At 42.5% G+C, this 27,958-nt stretch overlaps 1 protein-coding gene across 3 annotated transcripts in view; it reads right to left on the bottom strand.

Moving 5' to 3' along the window:
- The window catches only part of Bbs9 (Bardet-Biedl syndrome 9), a 426,177-nt gene that overhangs the window by 289,625 nt on the left and 108,594 nt on the right, over positions 1–27,958 (bottom strand). For all 3 annotated transcript variants that reach the window (XM_057766969.1, XM_057766971.1, XM_057766970.1), the window contains exons 6-7: positions 15,709–15,883; positions 8,173–8,257 (exon numbers count right to left, since the gene is read on the bottom strand). In XM_057766969.1, the coding sequence (XP_057622952.1) occupies positions 8,173–8,257; positions 15,709–15,883 (260 nt within the window). The remainder of the gene's footprint in view (positions 1–8,172; positions 8,258–15,708; positions 15,884–27,958) is intronic.

The raw sequence follows: 27,958 nt of genomic DNA, 5'->3' as shown, positions 1-27,958 counted from the left end.
ACAAAAGGCTGCACAAGTTCTGAATGCTCTCCATACAGAAATGACAGTGGCTAGAGAGATGGCTCAGCAGGTAGAGGACCAGAGTCAGGTTCCCAACCCCCACGTGGTGACTCACAGCCATTGGGCTCTACCTACAGGGGACGATGGCCTCTTCAGACCTCCACAGGCACACACAGACGCACATGTGATATATGCATGTACATTCAGAGAAAATATCCATGCATATACAATAAAAATAAATATTTATTAAAAATGATAAATTTTGGAGATTGATTTGTTAGACCTGATTTAAATATTAAACAATGTACACATTCATCAAAACATCACATGGCAATCCATATACATGTTCATGTTTTATATATCAGTTTAAAACAAATTTAATCTTTTAAAGCTATGTTTATCTTGCAAATCAATAAATCACACTCAATAAAACCCAGAGTTAATATTGCTGTAAACATGATGTTTTCAACAAAGACAGCTCTAAAATGTATTCATGTGTAGTCCTGTACTGAGTTGTCACCAAGTGATGACAGGAGTAAGGGCAGATTGGTTTCTCGACACTAGGAACTACCCGGAGAGAAGTCTGCTCCCGTGGAGCATGCTCTATATCCAGTAGATGCTTCTTAAAACAATGAAAGGATAGACAGAAAGTATGTGTGCGGAATGTTTTTAGAAGAGTTAAGCAAGAGTTAACATTTTAAACTGATATATGTGTAAGGGTGCACGTGAGGATGGCTTCACAAGAAGACAAAATCTACACCAAAAAGACGTGAACACCTCAGTGAGCATCGAATAAACTAACACCAGTAATCTGTAAAAAGGAAAGAAGCCCGAGCATGGTGGCCCATGTCTATAACCCCACCATTCAGAAGGACTGAGAGTTAAGGCCAGGTGCTCTGTGGCTGGGGGAAGTCACAGTGGACCCCATCAGTTACAACACTGATGTGCCCTGACAAGATAGGCTCCAGGCAATTGTGGCATGACATTACGGGGACATCAAACCACCGCTGGTTCTAATTGCTCCTAAGATCCGAACGGTGGTGGTGCATGCCTTTAATCCCAGTGCTCTGGAGGCAGAGGCAGGCAGATCTCTGTGAGTTTGAGGCCTGTAACTACAAGAGCTAGTTACAGGACAGGCTCCAAAGCTACAGAGAAACCCTGTCTCGGAAAAAAAAAAAAAAAAAAAAAAAAAAAGATTGCTCTTGCACCTAAGGAGTAAACTCATTTCTTTTCCATCAACCTGGCCAAGAGTTGGGGAGGTCACAGGCCCTAGGGGAAAACCTAGTACTGTTGTTTTTCTAAACGGATGTGGATCAAACAGACTTCTTACTACTATGTCTATAACCACTGCAGTCAGTGATGATTAACGCAGAGACCCTGGGCAGTGGTGGCGCACACCTTTAATCCCAGCACTCAGGAGGCAAAGGCAGGTGGATCTCTGTGAGTTTGAGGCCAGCCTGGCTTACAGAGCGAGTTCCAGAACAGCCAAGGCTACACAGAGAAACCCTGTCTTGGGGGTGGGGGCAGCGACCCCAAACAGCTCAGAGTGGAGAATAAGTGACTCTGGGATGCTGGCCTTAAACGGGGACATCTGTATTACTCCTCCAAAGCTAAAGGATCCTCAGCAAGAGGGAGGGGAAAGGATATAAGAACTAGATGCTGCGGAGGAAGGGCATGAAAGGAGCCTTCTGGACATGAAGAGCCACTGCACTCTTGAACTCACCGTGGCTATGCACAAGAGCGACCTCGGATCAGGTCTGTCACCCTCTGCCATGCGTGAATAAAGGGCTCTCATTCCCCCACAAGCGCACTGCACATGCGCACCGCACACGCGCACTACAGGATGATGGCAATTACTGAGAGCTATGGGATAGGGCTCATCGTCCATGGTGTGGACTCTGCTAAGTTACCCGCGTTTCTGTAAATCCTCACTCATGTTCATACAAGCTGTGGCGGACTGAATGGAAATGGCCCCACAGGCTCAGAGAGTGACACTATTAAAATGTGTGGCCTTGTTGGAGGAAGTGTGTCACTCGGGAGAGGCTTTGAGGTTACAAATGTTCAAGCCAGATCCAGTGTCACCGTCTCTTCCTGCTGCCTGCAGATCAGAAATAGAACTCTCGGCTTCCTCTCCAGAACGACGTCTACCTGTATGCTGCCATGCTTCCTACCATGACGATAATGGGCTAAACGTCTGAACTGTAAGCCAGGCCCAATTAAATGCTTTCCTTTACCATGGTTGCCGTGGTCATGGTGTCTCTTCACAGCAATAGCACACTGACTAACACACAAGCAAACACAATTACCTCAGGAGGTTCAAATAAGGCTTAAGGTACCCAAGTAGGAGTGAAATGTTTCAGTTAGGGAGTGGGAGGGTAGCAGGGGTTATTAAAATGCCCCAAACCTGAAATACACATGTATGGAATTGGTAAGAATAAAAAAAAATTTAAAGAGTTTAAGTATAACCTTGGATACATAGCAAGTTTAAGGCCAGCCTAGACTACATTAGACCCCTTCTCAAAAAAAAAAAAAAAAAGTAAGGGTGAATTCCTTTAAGAGACAAGCCATGCCCACCCCCCACCCCTGTCCATCACCAAGGCAAGCAGATCTTCCTTCCTACATCAACAAGTACAAGTTATCAAATCTCTCTCACCCTGCCTTCCATAGTCTTAAAAATACTTTTCATTGTACAAAAAAAATCTGTCACAGTCATTCTGATATCAATATGCTACTATTTATACAATGCATATGTCTAAAACTTATGTTTTCACAAACCCAAAGAATTCTTGTAAGTTCCAGGGAGTCGAATTGAAGAATCCACCTTAAACAGGTCAGATACACCCCCTCTCAATTACCTGATCCTAAATTTTTTTTCCTAAACTTAACTTTGTCCTCTGTTCTGCCAATACCTTAAACAGGTGTAAGAGACACCAGACATTTCCATACCACAAACACCGGACAGGAACAAAGAGACCAGCTATGCCAGGATGTTACCAGCACCCAGCCTTCTCAGGTTCCCCCCTCAAGACGATGCCCACAAATAAGCAGGAAGCAGTCTTGAGACCCTACCGCCCCAATCCTTTAACCTGTTATGCCTAATCTCCTGCCTTTTTATTATAAAAAAGAGATGGGAATATAGTGGTCTGTCCTGTCCCTTTAAGAGACAAGCTCTGTCCCCTCCCCCATTCTCTGCCAAGGCAGGCAGATCTTCCTTCCTGCCTGCAGCCCAAGCCCTTTCCTTTCTGTCTCTCTCCCAAAGAGGTAGCTGCTGCCATGGCTCCTCTCCCCACCCCACCCCTGCCTCTGGTTCTCTTTCTTTCTCTCTCTCTGCCTCTCTCTGCCCTTCCCCTTTCACCCCTTCCCCTTTCCCCTTTACAACCCACTAAACAAATATCCAACCTCACTCTGCATGGCATGCCTATCCATCACGGTCTCTCACCGGCCACGTGGCTCCCTGCCTGGGATCCGCTGCCCCTTATGGCCCACAGGCCACTAGGGGAATAGTGCCATTTTATTTTTACCATTACATAAGGAAAGAATAAATTCAAAGAATTTGAAGAGTCACTTTAAAGATATAATTGGCCTTCTGGCTAAAAAGGCATGACTTTAGATATTAATCTACCTCCTTTAGGATTAAAACAGCTGATGAAAATCTGCAGTAATGAGTCTGGCCAGAAATGAAGATGTTGTCAATGTGCACAAAAGAACATCTGTGGGAGAGAAGCAGCACTGTAACGACAGGGAGATGAGTCAGATTGCCACAAACTGATGCAACACTGCGCTCATCCCTGCTGGACACAGTGGTACAAGCCACGACACTAGCACTCACCAGGCTGGCCCGAGAATGTCAGGAGTTAAAGGAGAGTAAAATCCAGTCTCAGAAAAGAAAAAAGGAGGAAAGGGAAAAGGAAAGTGGGGAAGGGAGGGAATCATTCAAGTAGCATTTCATCAGATGCCAGTGAACACATAAGCACTGCATCTCCCCCACACTGTAATTTGCTAGAAGTCTAACATTGATGAGTGAAGTGTAACTCAGGCTGGTGTGTGCACACTGTAACTTGCTAGAAGTCTAACATTGATGAGTGAGGTGTAACTCAGGCTGGTGTGTGCACACTGTAATTTGCTACAAGTCTAACATTGATGAGTGAGGTGTAACTCAGGCTGGTGTGTGCATACTGTAACTTGCTAGAAGTCTAACATTGATGACAGTGAGGTGTAACTCAGGTTGGTGTGTGCATAACTAAGAGATAAAGATTCATCTGGAATAGCTAAGCATACCATTTCTGAGGCCATAATCTGAGATCTGGGATTAAATACTTCCATTCTCTAGGTACTGAGTATCATTGTCTGACTTCACAGGGAAACAGCACACAGCCTAAGCTTACCAAGAATATTAATTTGTAAATTCCTCCACTTCCAACCAAGATGGGACAACATGATAGGATTCAGTATCTTGCCTGAAACAACCACAAAACGCAGAGAACACATAAAACAGTGGTTTGTAAGACAATAAGAATAATGATAATGCCTTATACACAAAACAAAAACAGCACCTCCAGCCACACAAGAGTTCTTTCAGAGCAGAGTTCAGGGAGGGTGGAGCCAGGCAGAGCATAGCAAACTTACTGAACTGAGAAGATGAATTCAGAGGCCAGAGAAACCAAGGCAGTTAGAGTTGACAACACATTCAATGAGGAGACCAACCCTGGGAGACAGATAGAAAATTACCTCAGATGTCCACCTGAGATTCCATCAGTATATTTCAGAAAGAAACTAGGGAAGGCCAGGGAACCCTCCCCCAGGATTCCAGGTAGCAGTGCCCAACATCCACACAGAACTGAATCTGTGCTCAAAAGTTTGTAGCCCCGGGGGCACTGGCGGGGCTCACAGAAGGCTCTGCTCTCATGACTGGGGAAAATAGCCATGCATTAAGTAATTTTGCTCCACCTAATAAATCTTTAAAACAATGTTCAAAAAGATCAAACTGTTTTCAAACAACTGTGTCGCCGGACTAAGCTTAGCCTGTAATAATTAAAAAATATCTAAAATGCAATAAAATAAAATTGACTATATCTGACATCTAATAACTTTTAAATTAACAGTCATGCAAATAAAATAAAACAGGAAATGTGATTTACAATGAAGAGAAATAAATCAACTGAAACTAACTCAAAACTGATACAGATGCAAAGAGTTAGAAAACAAGATATTAAATATTATAACTACTTTCTATCTTCAAAAAGTTATATGAAGACACTGGAGATGCAAACGTTCAAACTGAATTTACAGAAACAAAATCTATGCCAAATGAGTTTGATTCCACCAGAAAGAAGTTATTAGTGGTCATAATTATAGCAATAAAAATTAGCCCAAGTGAAAGAGCAAGAATAAATGACTTTTTAATGGGAAATGAAATCATTGGATGGTAAAAAGCTGTCTGAGGCCCAGGGCACAGTCTTTGCCATTGCAAAATTAGTTAATTAATTGAACAAAATAAAAAGAAAGATCTGTGAGCCGTGGGGAAGTCTTTAGCAAGTTAAGTACATGTATAATTAGAGTACTCCATAGAAGAGACAGAGATGCACACAAAATATCTAAAGGATTGATGGCCCATTTTTTTTCAAATTTTATGAAAATTGTAAATTCACAGATGCAGAAGGATCAACAAGTACTAAATCTGAGAGACATAAAAGGGAGAAAGGAGAAGAGAAAGGGAGAAAGATGCCAGAATCTGAACTGCTCAAAATAAGTGTCTAAGGAAAAAAAAAAGCCTAAAAATTAAGCCAAGGAAAATTTGTATGAACAGAGAAATATAAGGTATAAAAATTTCATACTGAAGAGATGTTTTTCTGGGTCAGCAAAATGGCTCAGGGGATAAAGAAGTTTGTTGCCGAGCATGGAGATCTGTAATTATTCCCAGAACATAACAGAAGGAGAGAACCAACTCAGTAAGCTGTCCTCTGGCAGATACACAAACACGCATGTGTGTATGCACAAATACATACAGACACACACACATAAACACACACAGGCACACATGGGTCTGGCGACACATAAACTTAGTAAGTAAGTTAATACATAAATAAATGTACAGAATTTATTTTTTTAAAAAAAGAGGCTTTTAGCTGGACGGTGGTGGTGCACGCCTTTAATACCAGCACTTGGGAGGCAGAGACAGGCGGATCTCTGTGAGTTCGAGGCCAGCCTGGTCTACAAGAGCTAGTTCCAGGACAGGAACCAAAAGCTACAGAGAAACCCTGTCTCGAAAAATAAAAAATAAAAAAAATAAAAAGAGGCTTTTACAAAGTGTGAGAGAGAGGTGAGAACATGGGGTGTACAAGGGGGGTTAACAGGAGTGGGTGGTGATGAGCCTGGAAGGAAGGGTGTGACCAGAACACACACGTGTGTGAAACTGACAAGGAATACACTATTTTTATACTGCTGTTCTGCCAAAGGCACATAACAATAAAATGGCACTCAATGACATCCTGTTAGACTCATAGATCGGTGTTCTCAGCCATCATCAGAGAAGCTTCCTCCTGCAGCAGACAGAACAAACGCAGAGACCCCCAGCTGGACAGTGCAGAGAGTGCGAGACCTTGGAGCACTCAGTCCTAACTGGGACATCTCCATCAACCCTCCCCTCAGGCCTCAGAGAACCACATGGAAGAGGAGGCAGAGTGTAAGAGCCAGAGAGGAGGAGGACACCAAGAAACAAAGCGCTCCAAACGTGGCAGGACGGACACACACACACATGTGCAGAGCCTGCACACGTCTGAGCCAGATGGAGTCCCAGTGTGGGAGGGGAAGCAGATACAGCCCCCATCCCTATCCCAGAGGCTATATCCAATGGACAAACCACCTAAAAGGAAAAGCTCCGTTTTCTCCACTGGAGTTTCACTGGGTATATAAACCACAGTTAAGGCCAGGTTCCACGCCCAGCAATGATGGCCAATAGAAGGCAAGCTCAGTAGCTTTTCTGGAGGGATCTTTGTCTCATAGGCTCTATTTGAGCTTTACTTTTCCCCTCACTTTACAGATCTCTTGTTTATATATTATGGTTTCTGATTTTGTTTTTATGGGTTTCTTGTGTTTTTACTATTTTTCCTGTTTGTTCTGTCCTGTTTATTTTATCTTACTTATTTTTATTTTTTATTACTATTTTGAATGCCTATTTGTTTTCTAATAAGAGAGAAAGGGTGTAGATTTGGGTGGGTGGAGAAGTGGGGAGGATCTGGGAGAAGTAAGTGGAGGGAAAGACATAATCAGACTATACTGTATAAAAAAAATCTATTTTCAATTAAAAAGTAAAAAAAAATGCTTCATCTTGATTTAACATGGGTTGGTCATATGCATCCAGAAATTCACCTGTTTTTATTTAATTCCACATATGTGTTCTGTACCTATATCCTTTCACTGACCCCCAACTCTTCCTTCCCACCCCTCCCTTGCTCCTTTCAAAGTCCTGGTGAGTTTGTATGTACATGTGTGTATGTGTTTGTGTGTGTGTGTGTGTGTGTGTGTGTGTGTGAATAAACACATACAACCTGTTGACTCTATTTAGTACTGACCTTATTTATATGTAAGTTTTCACAGTTTCTAGTTCAGTGGAAAATAAAGATTTTAAAACCAAGAGAGGTGGGGGAGAGGGAAGAAAAGAAGGAAGGAAGGAAGGGAGGGAGGGAGGAGGGAGGGAGGGAGGGAGGGAGGGAGGGAGGGAGGGAGGGAGGGAGGGAGGGAGGGAAGGAGAGAGGGAAGGAGAGAGGGAAGGAAGGGACAGATAAAGGATGGGAGGGAGGGAGGGAGGGAGGGAGGGAGGGAGGAAGGAAGGAAGGAAGGAAGGAAGGAAGGAAGGAAGGAAGGAAGGAAGGAAGGAAAAGATGAAAACAGACAATTTAAACAGGTGTTTGGAATTAATTTCATGCTGGTTTATGGTCTCTTCAGTTGAAAGCGACGCTGTCTAGCCATCCACAGGGTGGTGGGGCTACCTGTGTTCCGGGCATCATGGCATGCAGAGGAACATGCTCCACAGCTCAGCAACAGATCTTTGCCATTGGTAGAACTATATAAAGAAAACTTATCAAAATATAATTTTTATTTTCTTCCAAGAATTCTCTAACAAATATGATTACATATGGCATTATTGAAATCTTTGTATATTAAAGGTCTTACAACTAGTCTTTTTCCAGAACCAAGCTTTTGCTGTTCCGTCTCCTGCTTCTTGTCTGCATCCGTCGCGAAGGCAAGCACCTGGTACCTGTTTGAAAGGGACAGCAGAGGACACATGACTTCATAGTTTAAAGTGAGGATCACCTGAAACTTCAGAGGTACAAAATCCATAAACACTGTGAGAGGCATTTTCTTTAGTTCTAAAACCCACAAATTTTCAATTAAATTTTAGTGAGTTTTATTATGAGACATGATATGAACGATCATGTGATAACGACATCCACGTGTCGCATCTGTGAACCCAGCACTACATCGAGGCTCTCGGGAGAACTGTGTACAGCAAATAACTGGGGAAAGGTCTAGCACCTCAATACCACACACCAGAAAGAACTTAAGTACAAAAAAAAAAATTCACATAACATAAAAATAAATCATTTTTTAAAAAGCTGGGTCTTGGTGGTGCACACCTTTAATCCTAGCAATTGGGAGGCAGAGGCAGGTGAATCTCAGTGAGTTCAAGGCCAGCCTGCTCCACAGAGCTTTCAGGATAGCCAGGGCTATGCAAAGAAATCCTGTCTCAAAAAACAAAACAATAACAACAAAAACAATTTGTAATATACTCAATATACAAATAAAGTTATCCAATAAAGTTTAGGTTTCATTATTTCCTACTAATTAATATAATATTTTAGAATAATTATCTACTATAAATTAAAAAGAACTTCAAACAGATTCCTTTCCTTACTATTAAATCTCATTATTTGTATTGTACTTCCAGGCTAAGATAAAACTTATAAAACATATATATTCAGACAATCCCTATCGACTAAGACAAAGACATCTGAGAATGTGGGTCCAGCAGCCTGATGAAGACAGTGTGGAGGATCTAAACACATGCGGACGAGCCAAGGCAGGGGCTAAGGTGCCGCTAGGCAGAGCACTTACCCAGCATACACAGCACAGGGGCTCAATCCCAGCACTGAAGTGTACAGCTACTCAGTATCACACACTGCCATGATTTGAATGTGCCCCCCCCCCAAACTCATGTGTTAGAAACTCAATCCCAAAATGTTACATGCTTGGAAGAAGGAGCTAAAAGTATACAATGGAAGAAAGAAAGCATCTTCAACAAATGGTGCTGGCACAACTGGATGTCAACCTGTAGAAGAATGAAAACAGACCCATATCTATCACCATGCACAAAACTCAAGTCCAAATGGATCAAAGACCTCAATATCAATCCGAACACACTGAACCTGATAGAAGAGAAAGTGGGAAGTACCCTACAACATATGGGCACAGGAGATCGCTTCCTATGTATAACCCTTTGAAGCTTTTATATAGCTACATTGAGTATCATTATTTCACCTGAGGACTAAGTGAGCCCCTAAAGTAGCCTCATTAACATCTAGACAGTAAGCAAAGACAGACACAACCAATACTGACTCCTGATTTCCAAATCAGAACCAGTCTCCTCCTGAAAAACAGCTGGGCAGAGTACTGAAGTACCTGAACACAGCCGGCAGCAAGTTAGATCATGCCCAAGACCAGCATCTCTCTAATGGTTCTCCCTTCGTTCCTCTCAACTGTGACCAAGGACGTGCACAAACCCAGCAATTCCAAGCGGACTTGGAAATATGAAACTTTCCAAGCACTTGTTCTTTTTCCCACCATTCGAGTGCTCGCTGACAAAAGCTAAAGAACAAGACCCCTGTGAGCCTGCTGAAGGAATGCGCAGGCCCAGGGCAGGGCGATGCACAGAGAGAGCCAGAAGGATGCTCAGAGCTGAACGGTGCTGGTCACAGACAAGCAAATTCAGGTGCACCGGTGACATGACCCAGCAGCTGACCCACAGAACACCAATTACACAGGCAACCACATGATCTAGTGTCCTGCACAGCACATCACAGAAGCGGCCACAGGCTGCTGAAATATGAATTGTTGTAATACAGACCACCAAAGTCAGCTCCCCATGTCACCTGTCAAATGAAACAGAGTTGTCACCTCAAGTAGGACCAGGCAATTTGGTCAATATTTGATTGGAGAACATAACTGGAAATCATACTTCTGTGGACAGTGTCATAGTGACCGTTTTCACCAGGACACAAGTATTCTTATCATATCAAGAAAATCATTGTCATTAAATGATGCAAGGAACAAAACAGAAGTTTCCCAAAAATATATTTCTTTTCATTTCTCCATAAAGTTCATGTGAAATATCTACTGTAAGCAAGGGAGTGGAATTAAGAGGCTAATGGTGATCCCTGAACAACACCTCACTGAGAAGGAAGGAGTGGGAGGAAGCAGAAAGGCCTCCAGACCTTGTGGTGAGCAGGGAAGGAAGCAAGAGCATGTCAAGACACTGGAGACAGCAAGGGTGAAAGACAGGAGCAAAGCCTTTCCCTTGGCCAGAGCCTCAACCTGGGACCCATACAACCTTCTGAACGCATTCAGTCAACAACCTCAGCTTTCTCTACTCCACATACTGAAAAAGGCACTAGATGTGCAGAGTAGACTAAGACCTGCCTCTTGACTTCAGGCAGTACCCAGAAGGGTGTGGCGGGATTCCAGCCAGCCAGCTTCTGCAGCTTGCTAGGACACAGGTCCCTGCACAGCTACCCATGGGAAGCTGACAAGATTTGAGCTGTATTACAAAGCCTCCTAGAGGAAGCGTACCAGTCATTTGTTTAAGTTTGCTTCCCTAATGACTCTTGCAGTCACTCCTAAATAAAAGACTTCAAGCATGCAGCGCATCTTTATGTGTTCCTTGTTAGTGGACGTCTAGTCTGGTTGTTTCTTCACTGCTAGGAACAGGGCAGCTATAAACAGGGTGTGCAAGGATCTCTGTGCTATGCCGACTCAGGAGTCTTTGGGATATATACCCAGAATTGTACCATTTTCATTTTTTTGTTTGTTTTTGTTTTTCGAGACAGGGTTTCTCTGTAGCTTTGGAGCCTGTCCTGGAACTAGCTCTTGTAGACCAGGCTGGCCTCGAACTCCCAGAGATCTGCCTGCCTCTGCCTCCTGAGTGCTGGGATTAAAGGTGTGCGCCACCACCGCCCTGCCTACCATTTTCATTTTTTAAGGAATTTCCACAGTGGCTGCACAGATTTGAACTCTCAGCAAACATGGATATCAGTCTGCCTCTTCCTGCGTCTTCACCAGCACTTGTTTTCATTTATTTTTTAACGATACCCATTCTGACTAGGGTTAGGTGGACTCTGAAGGTATGTTCCTAGCAGTGAAGAAACAACCAGACTAGACGTCACTAACAAGGAGCACATAAAGATGCGCTGCATATACAAGGGCATTTTATACAGCCATAAATAAAACGAAGGCATGAAATTTGCAAGAAAGTTGATGCAACTGGAAATAATTGTGTTAAGTAAAATAAACCAAACTCAGAAAGACAAATACTATATTTTGTCTCATGTATGGAAGCTAGATAAAAAGAGTATGTTTATATGTGTGTATTTATAAATATATGTTTGTAGGTAACAGGAGTTGAGGGGAGGTGGGAGACAATGGGCTATGGCAGTGAGAGCAGGAGTGGGGCTCACTGACATCCATGTCTCCTATGACCTTTCTCCTCCCCCCTCCCTAAGTCCTCTTTCCCCCTTCTCATGGGTCACTTGGTAGTGAGCAAGTGATTCTGTCAGGAAAAGAGAAGAAAAGATACTGCAAAGTCTGCACACGTGGCCAAGAGGACTGCAACACCAGGACTCTTAGACTCAGTCAGGACAAACAATGCTCCCACAAAGCAAATCAGGGAGCAGGAGGCTCAGCAAAGGCTCTTACCACCACGCTTGACTCAATCCCCAGATCCCACGTGTTGGAAAGAAAGAATCAAATTCTGCAAGTTATCCTCTGACCTACACACACACACGAACACACACACACACACACACACACACACGAACACACACACACACACGAACACACCCCTATACAATAAGTAAGTGAAATTTAAAACAAAAAGGTGCAACTGGCCAATGAGGTGGCTTAGAAGGGAAAAGTACTTGTTGCTAGGCCTGACTATCTGAGATTGATCTTGGATGGAACCAAGTCCCCCAAGGTATCTCTGATATCCAGGCATGTACCATGCCAAACATGCCCTGCCCCAGACATGAGTCCGCATACACTCAAAAATACAAACACACACACCCACACAAATATGTAAGAAAACAAGCCTGGCTTGATAGTACATGTCTATAATGCTAAATTGGAGGCTGAGGCAGGAGGATTACAGCCTGAGCTGCAAGAGCCAAATCCTTCCTAAATAAATAAATAAATAAATAAATAAATAAATAAATAAATGAGAAAGAAAAAAAAAGAATAAGAAAAAACATTTGATTCTAAATTAAAATCATTTGCAGTTTATATTGACAATGATGAGTTCTGTGTCTCATCCACGGCCCTGGGGCGTGGGGCCTGGGGCGTGGGGCCTGGGGCCTGGGGCCTGGGGCCTGGGGCCTGGGGCGTGGGATGTGTAAATATCATTAACAACAGGCTGGCCAGGAGAGTCGTACACACACTAAAGCTTGAGGCCAAAGTCCATACATGCTCCGATCTGAATATAATTAACTTTAAAGTAGTTAAATATCAATATCAAAATGAAGGTGAACTATGTCTTAAAAGTCCATTCTATTAGTCAATTACATTCTATTAAGTGACTATAGATAGGCTTAATGAGGCCTCAAGAAAAAGGAACCAGGAGTTTTCATGCTTTTCTCCTTCCTAAATTTCCCTGGGACTATCATTTAATTCAATCTATTAAACTTGAAAGCATGCATACATATATCACAGAACTTAATGTTAAAAGTCTTCCCAATTGTCTGATGTCTCAAGCATTTTTACCATTATAAATGAACCTCATAATGAATAAAGTGTGTGGGTTTTAGATATAAATGGAAATGAATTAAATATATTAGTATGTTAAAGAACTATCAGAGCTGAAACAAGACTTTTGTGATATTAACCTCACACATTAAGAAAATGCACCCATCGCCTCCTCATGGGATATCTCCTGGAGTTACACACAAACTAGAGTTATCTGAAAGGAGGCAACTTCAGTGGTCAACTTGACTATATTTGGGATGAACTATAATCCAGAAACAGAGAGCACACCTGTGAGAGATTTCCTGCTTTATTTGAAGTGGGTGAATCCACTTCCACTCTGGACCTTGAGTCAGGAATGGCCACACTCATTTGATCTAGTTCTTGGGGTGGGGAGACATACCTTTAATATGGGCCTCACCTTCTGCTGGAAGCCTATATTGGAACATAGAAGAAGGAAGGTTTTTCTCTTTGCCTGTCTCCCCTTGCCTTGCTAACACATCCGTTCCTTCACTGGCATGGAGCCTACTTTGCTGAGGTTCTAGCATACACAGAAGACCAGCTGAGACACCCAGCCTTGTGGCGCTGAGCAACTCAAAGATTCTTGGAGTTTCTATTCTCAACCAGTCATTGTTGGATTAGCTGGACTGCAGCCTGTAAGTCATTCTAATAAATTCCCTTGACAGATGATAGACAGACAGACGAACAGAAAGATATTCGTTCTGTGACTCTAGAGAACCCTGACTAATACATGCCTCCATAAGATCCAGCAGTGAGGCATTTTCTTAATTAGTTATTGATGGGACCATTGTGGGTGGTGCCATCCCTGGGCTGGTGGTCCAGGGTTCTATAAGAAAGCAGACCAAGCAAGCCATGAGGAGAAAGCCAATGAGCAAAACCACTCCATGGCCTCTGCTGCAGCTCCTGCTTCCAGGTTCCTGTCCTGATTTCCTTGGATGATGAACAGTGATACGGAAGTATAAACCAAATAAATCCCTTCCTCCCCAAGTTGCTTTTTGACCATAGTGTTTCATGGAGCAAAAGAAACACTTAGACACACACACACACACGTCCAAGAGTAAGTGATGGCATGTTCAGATCTGAGCACTGTACCCCCTGTGGAACCCTGCTTGGCAGGAGTTAGGCACTAGACAGGGTGGGAAGCTGAAAGCAGATGGCCACAGCACCGCCTAAGCTTGGCAGTCCTGAGTAAGTCACACAGATGCTTTTCTTAATTTCTCAAACAAAAAATATTTATTTCCAGAGGCAATACCACAATTCCTTCCATCCAGGCAGGGGCCAAAGGAGCCGCAGAAGAAAGGGGACATGGGAGATCTGCCACTGTCATCAGCCTCTGCTCGGTGGCAAACATTTGCGCGTTTTCGGCATTGACAACGCTTAAAAACAAGACTTCCACTTATGAAGGGGGAATGAAGATAAAATCCCTATGGCCATTGCCAAAGAGATTTCTGTTTTCTTCCCACCTTGGGAAACATCATGTGGCCAAAAAACAATACCAGAAAGAGATGATGTGCAAAGTTCTAAATGCTCTCATCACAAAGAAAATAAATGGTGGGGTTGGAGAGCTGGCTTAGCAGTGAAGAGCAAACTCAGATTGGTTCCCAGAACCCACATCCAGTTACTCACAATCACCTGTGACTCCGGTTCTAGGGGACTCCATGCCCTACTCTGGTCTCAATGGCACAGCAAACATGTGATACACATAAGCCCACAGAGGCACATACATGCACATAAAAAATAATTTTTTTAAAAATAATACATGAAAGAGTTAAAGATATTTAAAATGAACCCTATTTCTGCTCCCAGAATGGATTTCTACATTCTTTTCTCTTTCCCTCTACCTACAATAATCGTTGTGGATATTTACCTGATGGAGGAGAAAATGATTTCTCTCCAACATAACTCAGGAAGACCTGAAGAATTTCTAGCAAAAGTACACACTATGTTCCTGAGGTCCCTTCTACATCTCATCTACAAGCAACTATTTCTTCTTAAAAACCATTAGCATTCATGGCAATGACTGTATCGCTTTCCAGAAAGATTTCAGGTGTCATTTGCATTTTTTGTCATTATACAATCATTCCACTCATGCAAATTTATGTTTTTTCACTCATTATTACATTTTACTGTCTGTCTGTTGTTGCTGATGATATTTTTTTTATTTTTGTTTGTTTTATGAAACTAATTCTCACTATGTAGCCCTAGCTGTAACTCACTATATAGACAATATTGGCCTCAAACTCACAGAGTTAATCTCCCGAGTGCCCAGATTAAAGACATGGGCTACCACATCCATCCATTTCATTGTCATTATAACAGGGGGTAGTCATTAATATTGAGCATTTTCTATTCGTGGTAGGTTGGAACACACTTAATCTTTATGACAAACTGCTCAATGCTCACATTATCTCCTAAGGACACTGACCATCCAGCAGCAGGGAGTAGCAAACTCAGGATTCAGATCAAGAGCTGCCTCCACTGGCTTCTTGGGACCAGTGTACCACAACAGTCTTTTGAATTCTTTACTTAGGTCGGTGCTGTGCTCTAAGGCATCCCAATTAAATTTTACCAAAGAAGTCAGCCTCGCCTTCATTTGCAGTATTCAAGGTCTTTCCAGAAAATGATTAATCAGGAACAAATGGCCACAATCATCATGATTCCAGAGGTAACACACAGACTCACTTGTAACTTTCCACCTGTCTGCAAGAGGAGACAGTGATGAAGGAATCTGTGCGGGCACTGTAAGCGAGAGGGCCAGGCAGAAGAGAGCCCGGGAGAAACCTCCCAAAAGCGTAGCTTTCCTGCTCGAACACCATCAGCATCCCATCCATAGACTGGATACAAATTAAATCTCGACCTAAAGAAGAATTAGAAGAAATTAAATACCTTATTTTTGATAAATTTAATGTTTAATAATCACTATTCTGCTAAAATACATCACAGTTAACTTTATCCGACAAGGTCACGTCAAGGTAACTTCAATTTTAAATTACAACACACTGAAAATATCAAGTTAGTAATATCAATACATATACACATGTCCCAAATTTTATATTTATAAAATGTTTGTACTTTCATTGTATGTTCAATTTTATATTCATCAGGTATTCATACTTTTAACAATATTTCTTTTATATATTATATACCCAAACCCTCAATTTCAAAATAATCCCTAAGAACAATCATAATCCTAAGATACTGTTTTCCCCAAATCTGACATATAAAAAGTAGTTCTCCAGGGGACAAGTTCATTGTCATATGTCTCTCTCATGCTTTCATATGACTTAGACATCAAGCATAGCACGCAGGGAGCCAGGGATGCCAACCAGGAGTACAGTACGTGCACAGCATGTATAGCTCTGAATGCAAACCCCAACACACAACACACCAGAACACAAACACGCCATACAAATGAACATGCACTCGTGCATGCTCACACGCATGCACAATGCACACGCATGCATCCACACAGACACAGACTTGTTTTAGTTATTAGTTTTGTATAAATCACAGTGATAGACAGAATTGAGACTGAAAGCACTGAGGCTGACAGGTAACAATTCCTGCTTGCCCTGTAAACTGACTTTGAAGACGTCTCCACTGTAAGTATATCAATGTTGGTTTTAATACTTCTTAGAACACACTAGGATGAAGATGACAGTTTCCATGACAGCCCCTAATCTGAGATTGGATGGTACAGCTCTGCATGCTCTGCTTATGCACCTTATAGCCCTATTATGCAGGGAATAACTACACCAGGTAAAAGCCACTTATTAAGAAAGAAAGAAAAGGTCAATCCCCTAGTATGCCATTTCTAGCCCAAACTTTAAGCCCTTAGCTTTAAACAGTTAAATCCTATGGGGACTAGTCCATATTGCCTTGGATATCAGTGATATTTTATGTGTAATAAATATAAACTTTACAGTGACTTTGCTAGGAAAAAAATTAAATTGTATAGAAACAAGTGATATTCTTACTCTACCTGAATAAGAACAAACATATAAGTGGGCAATTTTCAAAAGGATTTTCACATGCTGCCTAAAGAGATTCAAGAGAAAGCAAGTTGATAGTTGGGGTTCATTACCACAGAGTACTGTAGCTCATAGTGACTGCCACAAGCTAATCGGTCTTGAAAAGTGTTAATGCTGCTTGGAAAAAAAAAAAAAGTCTCTCAAGGCTCCACTTCCTTTGCAGCAATTATTTGGTTGACTAGTCTCTATTTTTATTTTATTTTTAGTCAATATTTATTCATTACATCATTTGTATGTGGTCTATCTGGGTGTCCCTGCTATGAGCAAGCATTCAGAAACACAGTCCATCCGTCAGCTACCCTGGCAGCCCCACCCATCTATCAGCCGCTAAGATGAGGCAAGAGGCTGAACAAACGCTGTAAGGTCTCCACATGCAAAACACAAACTTTTTACTAGGAGCACGCTCAGATTTTCAGCAAGGTTTTAACTCTATTTTTACTATGGTCCTAATGATTTTGGTGACTATAAAAAGTTATTAATAACCCAGGAACATTAGTTAATTTTTAAAGTAAGTATAATTGCAAAAAGTTTCAAGTCTGCCAATTTATCGTCAGCAAAGGTCCCAGGACTGCACAATGTGAAATACAGTCTTTATTGAGGGATATTTGTACACTGTATGAAGCCGTATTGCTGTGACTGGTGTAATAAAAAGCTGAGGAGCCAATAGCTAGCCAGGAGGTATAGGCAGAACTTCCAAACAGAGAGAACTCTGGGAAGAAGAAAGGCAGAGTAGCCAGCCAGAGGAAAACAGGAGGTGCAAGTCATAAGAGAGGTAGTGCCACCTGGCAGAATGTAGATTAATATAAATGGGTTAATTAAGTTATAAGAGCCAGTTGAGACAAGCCTAAGCTAAAGGTCAAGTTTCCATCATTTCCATCATACGCTTCCGTGTCGTTAATTGAGGGCTAGCAATCTGAAGGCAGACTGGTGAGAAAGTTCCGCTACAGGTCTTCAAGAAGCAGAATGCAAAGGGGAAAGATCATCTCCGAGAGGACACTGGATATCCGCATGCAAACTGGGAAAGAAGCAGAGGAAGGAAAGACAGAATTGAGTCCTTATCATATACCAAACTCCTCAACACGGGTTTAAACATAAGCCTACCAGAGTCCTGAACCATAGGAGAGAGGCCAGCAATGACTGGTCTAGGCAATGACTTCTTTAAAAAAAAAAAAAAAAAAAAAGTGCCAAAAACATAAGCAGCAAGAATGAAACAAAAAAATTAGAAAAGTGAACCTGTCAAACTAAAGCTGAATAGGAGAGGGGGGCAAAGGTGAGGGGGCAAAGGTAAGGGGGCAAAGGTAAGGGGGCAGAGCAGGGAAAGGTGTTTGCAAACCATGTGGCAAGGGCTAATCTCCAAACCACATGACGAACTCACGACTCAGTAAGAAAATGAGCGTTTATTTTAAAAAATAGACAAAGGACCTGAAAAGAACTTTTCCTCAGAATGGATACAAGTAGCCAACACATGCATGAAAAGCTGCATCATAATCATGAGGAAACACAACTCAAAATATCACCCACACTTGTCTGGGGAGAAAGGAAATCCTGCCATCAGAAGCAACACGGTAACCTGAGGACACCATGCTAGAAAAGCCCAGCACAGAGGGCAAATCTGCATGCTCTCAGGTCCATATTAAACGTTGCAGATCAGATTGGTAGAAACACAGAGTAGAAGCAGTTAGCAGGCAGCAGGGAATGGGCAGAGATGGGGAGAGATTAGTCAAAGGAAGAAACCTGCAGTTGTAAAACTGGTAAACTCTAGCACTAAAGAGAGAATGGCTATGCCTTGTATATGTGGAATCTGCTGAGAATCGACCTTATGTGTTCTCACATCAAAAAAAAAAAAATGACAGTAAAAAGATAACTAAGGGGTGATAGATACATTAGATAGCTTGGTTATGGTAATTATTTCACAGCATATGCATATATGTGCACACATATGTTTGACATATTTCAAGCATCACACTGTGTGCCTTCAATATACAAAGCTTTTGTTTGTCAATTAAACCTCAGTGAAGCTGTAAACAGAGTTCCAACATCAGAAATAAGATGTTAAAGATGCTAACATGTGTAGCATATACAAACCACACAATAAATTATATGATGTAGGAGGGTTTTTATTGCCTGTTTAGCTGGCCCAGGAGGAAAGAGTAGCATTGTAGAAAGGAAGTGAAGACACCATCAGCAGTGAATGGTGTCTAAAGCTAACAAAAGGGAAGACAGCACAAGACACAGAAGACACACAAATGCCAGACATGGTGGCTCGTACAATCTCAGTACTGGGTGGCTGAAGCAGAGGGCTTGTCACATACATGTTCAAGGCCATCTTAGGCTACGTACTGAGTTCCAGGCCAGCCAAGACTATATAACAGGGTCCCATCTTTTAAAATATAATAGTAATAAATAAGTACATAAAAATAATTTTTCAAAGAAAAGGAAGCTCAGAATAAGAGCAATTCAGCCTACATATTTCAAAAAGAAGAAAGTCCATATAATAATAAATTAAGAGCAACTGCATGAATTTCATATAATTCAGTGTAGCCTAGATCTTGTGGCAGAATGCTAACTGCTCCCCGTATAATTTTAGCATGCCAATCATAAATTATCTCCAGGCATACAGCTATCCAAAGTAAAGCATACTTCTAGTCCTCTGTTAAAGACATAGCAAATGATTGATGTCGGATGACCTTACCGAGAGATGGTGTTGAAGCATTTGTGGATGACAGAATGCAAGGCATGCCCCTTTAAACACTGCAAATCAGTCACTGTAACTGCTGGCTACAGGTGTGACGTAAAGTCCTCAGAACTACTGCCTTAGCATAACAGAATAAGGAAAAAGGGCTTGAAGAAAACCTGAGCCCAGGAGAAAGCTAGCACCTTTGGGCCCTGTAAGCACAGCATAAAGATCTCCTTTCCTGGAGCTTCTGCAGCATAGAGGAAAATACTTAAACTGCTACATCCAAGACAGCCAGCTGCCTCTGGAGGCAGCTCCTCTAGGTCTGGGTCCAGTCCACCGATCACTGCTGTGTGGTTGGACTGCAGTCTCCCAGTCCAGCAGGTGGCACACCTACCTCAGTTCCTTCTCTGACAACTAATTACGTAGGAGAATTAGACCCAGCCATGTAAACTGCTCAACACCTTCACCATGCTTACAGCAGCTTGAAGTCACATATGCGGTGCCTGGCGCTGCAGAGCCTGCAATTTCCTGCACACCTCGCGATGACACCCCTGTCCCAGGTTTGCTTCCAGTAGCTCCTCTTCCTTGCACCTTCCTCACCTTGTCTAGGGAAATCCTTTCACTCTCTTTTGCTTTAGCTACGTGTCTTCCCCTGGCCATCCATGCCCCGCCCCAGCCCCTGGCCATCCATGCCCCGCCCCAGCCCCTGGCCATCCATGCCCCGCCCCAGCCCCTGGCCATCCATGCCCCGCCCCAGCCCTCCTGCCACGCCATTCTTAATTTTAAGATTTGGGGGGAATGACCTCATTGTGAATTTTAAAATAGTCCCTGACTTATGTGAACTGTTTAGTAATGTCTAGTCACAGTTCAGGGACAGGTATAGTTTACGGTAGAGAGAGACCCAAATCTCTAAAATGAGACGCAAGTAAAGACAAGGGCGAGACAGTCAAATCAGAGGCCATTTGGCTTTTCAAAGGGCAAAGTTAAGACAGAAGACACTGTCTCAAATCTCTGGACCTAAGCCTCTGAATTCTGCAGGCAAGAAATTCACATAAATGATGGGGGCATGTGGAGTTGAGTCTGTGACTCTGAACCAAAGCAGGTCTTCCCATAAGTCTCTCTTTTCCCTTCAACCATCCTTTGCCAGTGGTTTCTCAGAAGCCCATCCATACTTTCCTCTTGAACAGATTAGCTATTGAAATGTCTTGTTTTGTATCCCTCATTAACCCTGAGCTCAAGGCAGAAAACCGTTGCTCCTGGGTGTGAACTGTAAAATGCCTAGCTCAGGGGCTCCACAGAGAAATGTCTTTCGAGGTGGAGCAAGCTAAGCAAAATAATTTACTAATCTGCACTTCAGATGAGTGAGAATTTTATTCTACAAATCTCACATGCATCATCTGAAGTATGTAAAAAAATGCTTTATTTATTACAATCTTGGCTACTAATATTTAGAAAAATGTAGAGATCAACCCAAAACATAACTCAAAAGTAAATAAATAAATAAATCTTTCAAATCACTGCTTTGGAACCCACTTGAGAACGCATACCAAAGGCTCTTCTTGGGGATACGGGGAACAGACAGAATGATCCACAAAAGTGTTAAGAGTGTTCTAGGTCTGAGAGCTCAGAGACAACAGGAGATTTCAAAGACGCCTTGATGGCCATGCCGAAGGGTCCTGACACATGGCTAACGTTTAGTTCTACTGTGCTTCTTTATAAGACGTGGAATAATACTAACAGAATAATAAATTATTAAGTAATACTGTCATTTATTACATATCTATTAGGATCTCAGCATTGTGCTAAAGAATTAGCCAGCATGTTAGCTGCCATTGTCAAGAACTCTAAAAATTAGGCCATGCTCCCTCTTCTTATATCAAAATACTAAAACTCACAGAGCTTCATTAATTCACTTAATGTCACAGAATTAGGAAGTGATAGAAGTAACCTGCCTGTACTGAAGTGCACTGACAGCTGCGGAGGAGAGAGTTACATCACTAACACTGAGGAGTTACGCCACTCACACTGAGCATGCGTGATGTAAGTGCTGCGCTGAGAATCGAGTACCGCAGAAGACCAGCACACCATTACAGGAACTCTCCCAGAAAGGTTTCATGATAAAAGTGGGGGGCATCAGCACCTGGAAGGCTGAGCACCAGCGGTCAAGGTAAAGGGGGAGGAAGTGCCTGGGCGAGAAAGCCAACGTCTCAGAAGCAGCAGCAGAGGTGCTGAGACTGGGTACAGTCAATTCAGCCAAGACAGCACAAAAGTGAGGCACAGATGGAAATGCACGGTAACACTCTAACGATGACCCTCGAAAACTACACCTATAACTTTTAGAGAGAAATTATTAAGAAAGTTGAAGATTTCATCATACTTTGGACAATTATCTCATTAATCTCAAACAGAATGGAGCAATCTTACAGTTTTAAATATTTGTAAGATCTGAAGAAATTGTGAAAAGGTCTATCAAGCCCATTTTGAAAGGATTTTCAAATCAATATATATTTTTTAATCTTTAAAAGCGAAGGAAGAATTGTGCCTGCAGGGTAGAGAATGGAAAGCAGAATGCTCCACTGTGGAGCCTCAAGGAATGAGTACGAACCAAATAGTCTATCTCGTTTCCTGACGCTAGAATATACAGCCAATGTGCTAATGTGATTCGTAAAATAGTAACCAATCACATGCTGAACTAACCGCTAGATTCACGGCTTAATAAATTATAGTCTATTCACTAAAATGGTGTGTAGGAGTGTGTTTGTATGGGCATTCCCAGGAATTCTTTCTGCCATGCGTGGCCCAGGAAATTTTCCGTCACTCACGACTGTGGCAACAAGGGCCCTGAAGCGGGCAGTCCAGGATGCCATTTCCTGCATCTCTGCTCTCCTCTCCCCGGAGAACCCACACAGCAGAGTCAGGGGAGTGACATCCATGAAAGACGACCACCATTACTCAGTGAGCTACATGCTCTCTGACTCTCTCTGTGCTCGTATTTCTTCCGCACACTGAGTGAAAATATAAGAGAAGAAACGCAAACGTGCCCTGCAGCCAAGCACAGATTGCCGTTCAGCAGCAACTGTCAGAAGTCTTTGGTCTTTCTCCAGGCCGGAAAAACACATGAAAAACATCTGCACAGGTAGTCACAAAGGCAGGCTGGACACATCAGCAGTCTGACTCGCAGGAACAAAAGAGTCCAGCAGTCTGTGGAACTTCCGCTCCTTTGACACGGAAAAAAGGTTGTTGTTGTTACCAAAGAAAAAAAAAACTCTGAAATACTAACTCATTAATCTTTAAGCAAGCCTAAGTCAAGAATGATGAAATGTGTCTGCTGTGAGCAAAGACATAAAAATGTTCAGAGTAGGATTCCAAAACACACTGCCTAAAAACAGCCCGCACGTGGACTTCAAACCTTCTCCAGGCTGCAGATCTGCCATTAAATAGCCTTCTAAGCTTCTCACTCTTGCTATTGTACAAGGAAAACCACCACCATCTCTAGGAGATGTGCACAACCTCTACTCAACTACAAACACCTGGTAACTGGTTGAGGACAAACAGCTAAACTCTGTCTTGCTGTGGTAGTTTGGATAAGAATGGCCCCATAGGCTCAGACTTTTGAACACTCTGTCCAGGTGGCAAACTTTTGGGGAAGGACTAGGAAGTGTGGTCTTGTTGGAGGAGGTGTGTCCCTGGGCATGGGCTGATTTGAGGTTTCTAAATACTCTGGCCAGTTCAAGTTCCTTTGTTCGCTCCCCAACCCCACCACTTCTAACTGTGATCAAGGTGTGAGGCCTCAGATGTTCCTGTCACTATGCCTTTGCTCCAACATCCTTGATTTAACCCTCTGCACCAGTAAACACTTTCTTTTATAAGTTGCCTCGGTCATGGCATTTTATCACAGTCATACAAAATTAACTGAGATATTATTCTTTTACTTTTTGGTTTGAACATTCTAAAAGTAATTTGTGATTAATCATAGTCCATTATATATTTAGATTCTATGTTTATAACCTTAGTTATAAAGGAACAAATAAATTTCAAATCCTAAGAAAACAGAGGAATAAACAAATAGAAAACATATTTAAATAAATAGCTAATAGTTTAAAGTATCAAAGAAAATAACACAGGTTCTCAATGACTATTCAACTGTTGCTTCAAAAATAACTTTGGGACACTAATCTCAAATTCAAGAAAAAACATTGAGTCTGCATACTAACTTTTCCTGTGGACGTGACTTTTGACATGCTAATGTGTCTCTTCTTAAATGAAAAATGTATTAGTTTCAAAAAGACCATTACTGTTTTTCACCAAGTTTTTGTTTGGTTGGTTTGGTTTTGGTTTTGGTTCTTTGAGACAGGGTTTCTCTGTGTCCTAGCTGCCCTGGAACTCGCTCTTGTAGACCAGGCTGACCTCGAACTCACAGAGATCCACCTGCTTCTGCCTCCCAAGTACTGGGATAAAAGGTGTGCGCCACCACCGCTCATCTCTCATCAAGTTATTTAACACAATCTTTTCCCCTTAAATGTAAACGAAATAACAGATGATTAAAAGGATCATAAGCATTCATTGAATTAGCATTCCATGTGATGATTCATTGAAAATTTCGTGTTAGACTTGAAAAGGTCCTAAGCATGTGCTATTATCACTTGCATTCACAAAATAACAGGATTGTGTCCATGGGTGTAGAATACAGATATTTTAATAACATTCTCCATTAACAGATGCCACAAACATTCACAGTCTGACTGGTATATACTTGAGAGACATGGCTCAGTTTATATGACACCTAATTAAACATTACAACAATACAAGAACAAGGGCATGTGAAAATAATTTAAGTAGCTATGGGCACATGATTAGTATCTGCAAGAATCAGAAAAATCTGCAGAACAAAGATAACACTTGTGTCTTGTGAGCCGAGTTTGCGGGCAACCGGAAGTAAAAGAGGATGTAACAATATTAAGAAGCCGTGTACTGTGACAGGGATGTGGGAATGGTGTCAGGAGGGAAGGCAGGGGATGGGGGAAGATACCGCTAGGAAGAAAGCATGTTTCTCAGAACAGGAGGTAAGGCTGCATCTGCCCAGGACGGCCGCATCCACGTTTTCGTCCTGGGAGTGCCATCGCTCTCCTCAACTGGAAAGTAGCAGCATGAAGTGGGCATTCCATAATGCTGGTTAAATACAACAAGTGCACACTTCCTCACACCTGATAAGTAGCCAATAAACAGCGAACACAACTGTCCCTCACTGACCAAACTGTGAAAAAGTAAATCAGAGGAGAAAATTTTCCTTTAGGGAAAATGTACTGTGAGTTCGAGGCCAGCCTGGTCTACAAGAGCTAGTTCCAGGACAGGCTCCAAAACCACAGAGAAACCCTGTCTCGAAAAACCAAAAAAAAAAAAAAAGGAAAATGTAGTGGGGGAAGAAACACACACATGCACACACACACCTTCACACACATATACGTGCTCACACTTAGACACCACACACACCCCAAAACTCATCCTCTTTGGCAAAGCAAAGGGTTCTTGTTTCTTTTTAAGATTTTAACTCTGGAAAATCTCCCAGAACTTGGGTCCATATGAACCAGGGGCTGTCAAGATGATATTCTGCCTAAATTAGGTGTACTTCCCCTGACAGCAATTTTCCTAACGTGGTAACTAACAAAATCACTTTGAAGGGTGTTCTCTGGGGCTGGAGGGACGGCTCAGCAGTGAAGAGTCCTGCTGCGCAATCATGAGGACCAGAGAGTGGATCCCAGCGCCCACACAAGAAGCTGCGCAATCATGAGGACCAGAGAGTGGATCCCATCGCCCGCACAAGAAGCTGCACAATCATGAGGACCAGAGCACAGATCCCAGCACCCACACAAGAAGCTGTGCATGCAAGACATGCCTGCAACCCCAGCTCTGGAGAAGGCAGAGACAGGAAGGTCGCTAGGGTTTTCTGGCTAACAGCACAGAAGAACAACTGTGGAGGGCCAGTGTTCAGGAGAGACCCGCCTCATAGGAAGAGCTGGAGAGTGGGTGGCAAAGGGGAGATCTAATGCCCTCATCTAGACTCCTGCACATATGCGGGTGCGCTTACACTTGTGAAAACACACATACAAATAATAAGTAAATAATCTTTTTTTTTAAGTACATTTGTGTCAAAATCCTATCTTGGAATGGAGAATGAGCTGTCTCTTGACTTTGACTGCACTACCCAAACATGCACATGGGCCCATTCTCATTCACTATGTGCTCATTTATCCTCTCTTTCTCTCTCTCTCTCTCTCACACACACACACACTCACACATCCACTTCATTAATTCTAAACAGTATATAAGAGACAAGACAGATACCACTGTATAAAAGAAGCCACAAAAGATCTTATCTTGTTGCTCATCAAAAAGACAAACCCTTTGAGACTGAGGAGGATGCTGGGGTCTATGTTTAATAAAAAGTAACTAGTTTCAAAGCCAGATAAACTACTTGGATAATAGAAAATTATAAGAAATCCAGAGAACATTTACAAAAATATTAAAACACACAATATTTTTTAAGTTGTCTTCACTTTGTCAAGCTATTCATCATACACAATTTAGCCCATGAAAGAATAAATCTAAAAGCAAAATATTTGCTTGTTTTATACTGCCAGTTCTCTTGATCTTAAAATCATTAGCATATCAAAAGGAATAAGAAAAATCATAGTTTAAACTCACTTTGTTCCCACTATGACCAATCAATTGAAGTTGGGCAGACAAAAGTTTGGAAGTGCTGAGCTGAGGTTCAAGCTGATAGAAGCATCTATGTTTTGAGAAGGCAAACCAAGCTGAACTGGAGACCACGACAGCAGCGACTGCACTTCCTGAAATGTCCGTTTCTATCCCAGGGTTCACTATGCCAGGGAACCAGAGCTTAATATATCAGGTCTTGCTTTTTCACTAAAGAACGCAGTTGGAAAGCTCTGTCTTTAACAAAAACCACAAGGACAGATAGGCTACAACAATCATCTTCAAGTCACAGTAACAACGTCCTAATGTCCCCAGAACAAAGGACAGGATTCGTCCACAGAGCTTTCCGGGTGTCAGTGACATCAGGGCAGCCTGACAGCGGCTCATCACAGTCAGAGGACAACCCTTTAAGGGCTAGCATAAATTCTATTCACCAAGCCAGGAGCAAGCAGGTTTTAAATCCTATCCAGGCCTAGGAGACTGTGCTTCAGAACTCAACTGAAGGGCTCAGGAAAACAGAGAGTAAGGAGAGGGCTCCCTCTGCTGTCCGGCAGAGAATCAAGCGTTACCAGCAACAGCTGACCTGAGTTGTTTGGGTGTCTCTTGAGACAGTCTCACTATGTAGCCAGGCGGCCTTTGAATTTCAGTCCCCCACACATAATATCCAGACAGAAATTTGCCTTTTTAGAAATGTTCCATATTTCCTGGGATTCTCTTTCTCCCTATCAAAGACTCCTTCATTTGATGCCTTAAAACACTGGAATGTGGGATGCGGCAATAAATTATTATGTAAAAGGCTTGCCATGCAAAGTTTAATGTGCAGAACCCACACCAAGTGCCTGGTATGGTAGCGTTTGCCAGCCACCCCAGTTCCTTGGGACACACCGGTCAGCTGGCCTGGTCTACTTAGAGAAAGGCTCTGGGAGAAGTAAAGGTGGGCAGTGACCCAAGGCTGTCCTCTAGCCTCCACGGGTACACACGCGTGTGCACATGAGATCCTCCCCCCTTCTTTCCCCCCAACACACACACCAAGAGAAGATTGTTATCACAAAAGTGCAACTAAATAAGATCACTTATATATTTCAAATGAATCTCTCTAAATAAGTGTTCCACTGTGTGGGTTTCATTCTGCGCCTTAGGGTTACCTGAGAGACATCATACAGAGGGGAAAGTAAAGAAAGAAAGCCGAAGTGAAGTGGATTTGAGGAGAACAAGGATGGCAGTGTCGTGTCTCACAGAAGTCCTATGAAATTACTGGAATCAACTTAAGGACTCAACCATAGCGGCCATAGAAGGAGTGCTGGCCTGCTCATCACCAGCACTTCTAACCCAAGTGGCTCTTCCATGAGAGAGGAAGGCAAACCTGTCCTGGTGTGAAGAGAACTGAGTCTCAGGGAGCTCTCTGGTCTGCCGGGGAGCATGCAGCAGCTAAACAGCCGACACACACAGCTGTCTTCCAGCCTCCACGCCAGCTGTGTGGACCCATACAGTAGGCACTAGTCACAGCTCT

Source organism: Chionomys nivalis, chromosome 4 (genome assembly GCF_950005125.1).
Source record: "Chionomys nivalis chromosome 4, mChiNiv1.1, whole genome shotgun sequence".
In the NCBI taxonomy this organism is placed as follows: Eukaryota; Metazoa; Chordata; class Mammalia; order Rodentia; family Cricetidae; genus Chionomys; species Chionomys nivalis.
This window is presented reverse-complemented; position numbering and strand designations above follow the sequence as displayed.